The sequence below is a fragment of the Papio anubis genome, chromosome 4 (assembly GCF_008728515.1).
Source record: "Papio anubis isolate 15944 chromosome 4, Panubis1.0, whole genome shotgun sequence".
Classification (NCBI taxonomy): domain Eukaryota; kingdom Metazoa; phylum Chordata; class Mammalia; order Primates; family Cercopithecidae; genus Papio; species Papio anubis.
Genome location: NC_044979.1, coordinates 14,581,687 through 14,584,395, shown reverse-complemented (window position 1 = coordinate 14,584,395; position 2,709 = coordinate 14,581,687). Strand labels below are relative to the sequence as shown.

Genomic DNA, 2,709 nt, shown 5'->3' with positions numbered 1-2,709 from the left:
TTATTATTGACTATAGTCACCATATTGTGCTATCAAATCATTATTCAAAATTCTTTTTAAATATAAATAAGATTACAAAGAATAAGTACAACCTTTTGCTCACTATGCTTCAGGTACATTATGTTTCTTTCTTTCTCTTCCCAGAAGTCACCAAGTGCTTCTTGTTTAGAGACTTTGCCTTTACTGTTCCCTTACTGTTCCCTGTGAAGAGAATGGTCCTCCTTTAGCTCTGGGCAGGGTTGTGGCCTTCATTGTTTAGGTTCCTTTCACCTGACTCTTCTTGAGGGGTACCTTTCCTGATCATCTCATCTAAAGGAGCCTTCCTCAAACCAAGCAACTTTCGATTATTTTATCCAGATTATTTTTTGTTGTTCTTTTCACAGTCAGTAATTATCTTATTTACAGATCATGCACACCAGGATCATTTGTTAAAGGATGGATGAAGTACAAATTGAAACTGGACAATATTGTTCTCTTATCAAACTAGCAAAGGTTGAAAATAAAAATACTTAGTAGTGATGACCATGTGGGGAAGAGGCATGATTCTGAGGTACACATCAGTGATACATGATATTGGTATACACTAATAGAATTTATATAGGTATAAATTACTAGAATTTATATTGGTAAATTTTCTGAAGCAAAGCTGGAAATAGATATCAAAAGCTTTGAAATATCAATATATTTAGCACCTGCAAATTCACTTTTAGAATACATTCTCAATTAAAATTCATCAATATAAGCCAAACATAAGTTTGTAAGAATATTTATCTCAATGCTACCAAACATAAGAGAAATAGAAACCAAAAATTTCTGGCAAGAAAAAAAATTCAATAAATTGTAACAAAAAGGATATTGTACTGCTTTTATATATTATTATATATTAATGTATTTCCTTTTATTTTTGTATATTATATATTTACTATTTTGATTTACAGACTTGAAGCTATTTTCTTCCATTTTAATTCTTTCACATATGACTAAATTTTAGCATTAAGTGCTGATGAAGAATTAAATAAAATTCTTGAAATAGAACTACAAGCCCTAGAGATGGAAAGTAGGTGCCAGAGGTGCTTCCAGGGAGTCTTGGCCAGTGGCTGAAAAAACGAGGGTTGTAGGAAGTTTTAAAGAAACTACGAAAGATGAAAAGCTGTTTACAAAAGATTTTAAATCTCAAATATGAAAGTAGAATTCATGTGAGAAGGTAAATGGATTGCTAAGCAAGAATATGAAGAACAGAGTGCCCTAATCACTTCATATTGGATAGAAAAATACAAGCATGCCCAGGATACAAAACCACTTTGTACTGCAGCATTTTGTCAGCGTCATCTCTCATTTCACTACGTTAATAACTAAGGATTCCACCCTATAAAAGAAGCAGAGTACCTGAATTCTCCAAAATGACACGTGTTTGCATGCATGTATGTGTATGCAATAATACAAGATATATTATATTACACCTTATGTTAATCTGTTTTTTTATATATAATAAGCATTTTAGCTAAATATTTTTTCCTATTACTCTATTGGTACCAGAGGATTTTTTAAATTTAATGAGCATAATTGAGTGGTTCCAGTAACATATTTGAAAACAAATTCAACAAAGAACTCATTCAAAATAATGTATTTCTTAATTCCCCCTCTGAAACACTCAGCAAATATTGTGCATCTTTGGCCCACAGCTCTGACCTTTCTGTCCTAGATGAGGGTTTGTCTTTCTCTGCCACAAGAGCATGGAAGGCAACCAGACATGGATCACAGACATCACCCTGCTGGGATTCCAGGTTGGTTCAGCACTGGAGATTCCCCTCTGTGGACTTTTCTCTGTCTTCTATACACTCACCCTGCTGGGGAATGGGATCATCTTTGGGATTATCTGCCTGGACCATAAGCTTCACACCCCCATGTACTTCTTCCTCTCACACCTGGCCGTCATTGACATGTCCTATGCTTCCAACAATGTTCCCAAGATGTTGGCAAATCTGATGAACAAGAAAAGAACCATCTCCTTTGTTTCATGCATAATGCAGACTTTTTTGTATTTGACTTTTGCTACTACAGAGTGCCTGATTTTGGTGGTGATGTCCTATGATAGGTATGTGGCCATCTGTCACCCTCTCCAGTACACTGTCATCATGAGCTGGAGAGTGTGCACGATCCTGGCTCTCACGTCCTGGTCATGTGGGTTTGCTCTGTCCTTGGTACATGCAATTCTCCTTCTAAGGTTGCCCTTCTGTGGGCCTCGGGATGTGAACCACCTCTTCTGTGAAATTCTGTCTGTCCTCAAGCTGGCCTGTGCTGACACCTGGGTTAACCAAGTCTTCATATTTGCTACCTGTGTGTTTGTCTTAGTCGGGCCTCTTTGTTTGATGCTTGTCTCCTACATGCACATCGTTGGGGCCATCCTGAAGATCCAGACAAAGGAGGGCCGCATAAAGGCCCTCTCCACCTGCTCCTCCCACCTGTGTGTGGTTGGACTCTTCTTTGGCATAGCCATGGTGGTTTATATGGTCCCAGACTCTAATCAACGAGAGGAGCAGGAGAAAATGCTGTCCCTGTTTCACAGTCTCTTTAACCCAATGCTGAACCCCCTGATCTACAGCCTGAGGAACGCTCAGGTGAAGGGCGCCCTCCACAGAGCACTGCAGCGGAAGAGGCCCATGGGAAGGATGTATGGGCTTTGCCTTTAAAACATGTGGTTTGCTGAAG

General features: G+C 38.4%; 1 protein-coding gene across 1 annotated transcript; it reads left to right on the top strand.

The window, feature by feature from the left end:
- Positions 1-1,670: 1,670 nt before the first annotated feature.
- Positions 1,671-2,709, top strand: LOC101018045 (olfactory receptor 2A2). The gene has a single exon (XM_031665054.1). It carries the CDS (start codon positions 1,734-1,736, stop codon positions 2,688-2,690), a length of 957 nt encoding a protein of 318 aa, XP_031520914.1. The 5' UTR covers positions 1,671-1,733; the 3' UTR covers positions 2,691-2,709.

What these genes read in the sequence shown, in the direction of transcription:
- LOC101018045 (XM_031665054.1), top strand. Translation starts at nt 1,734, where the DNA reads ATGGAAGGCAACCAGACATGGATCACAGACATCACCCTGCTGGGATTC.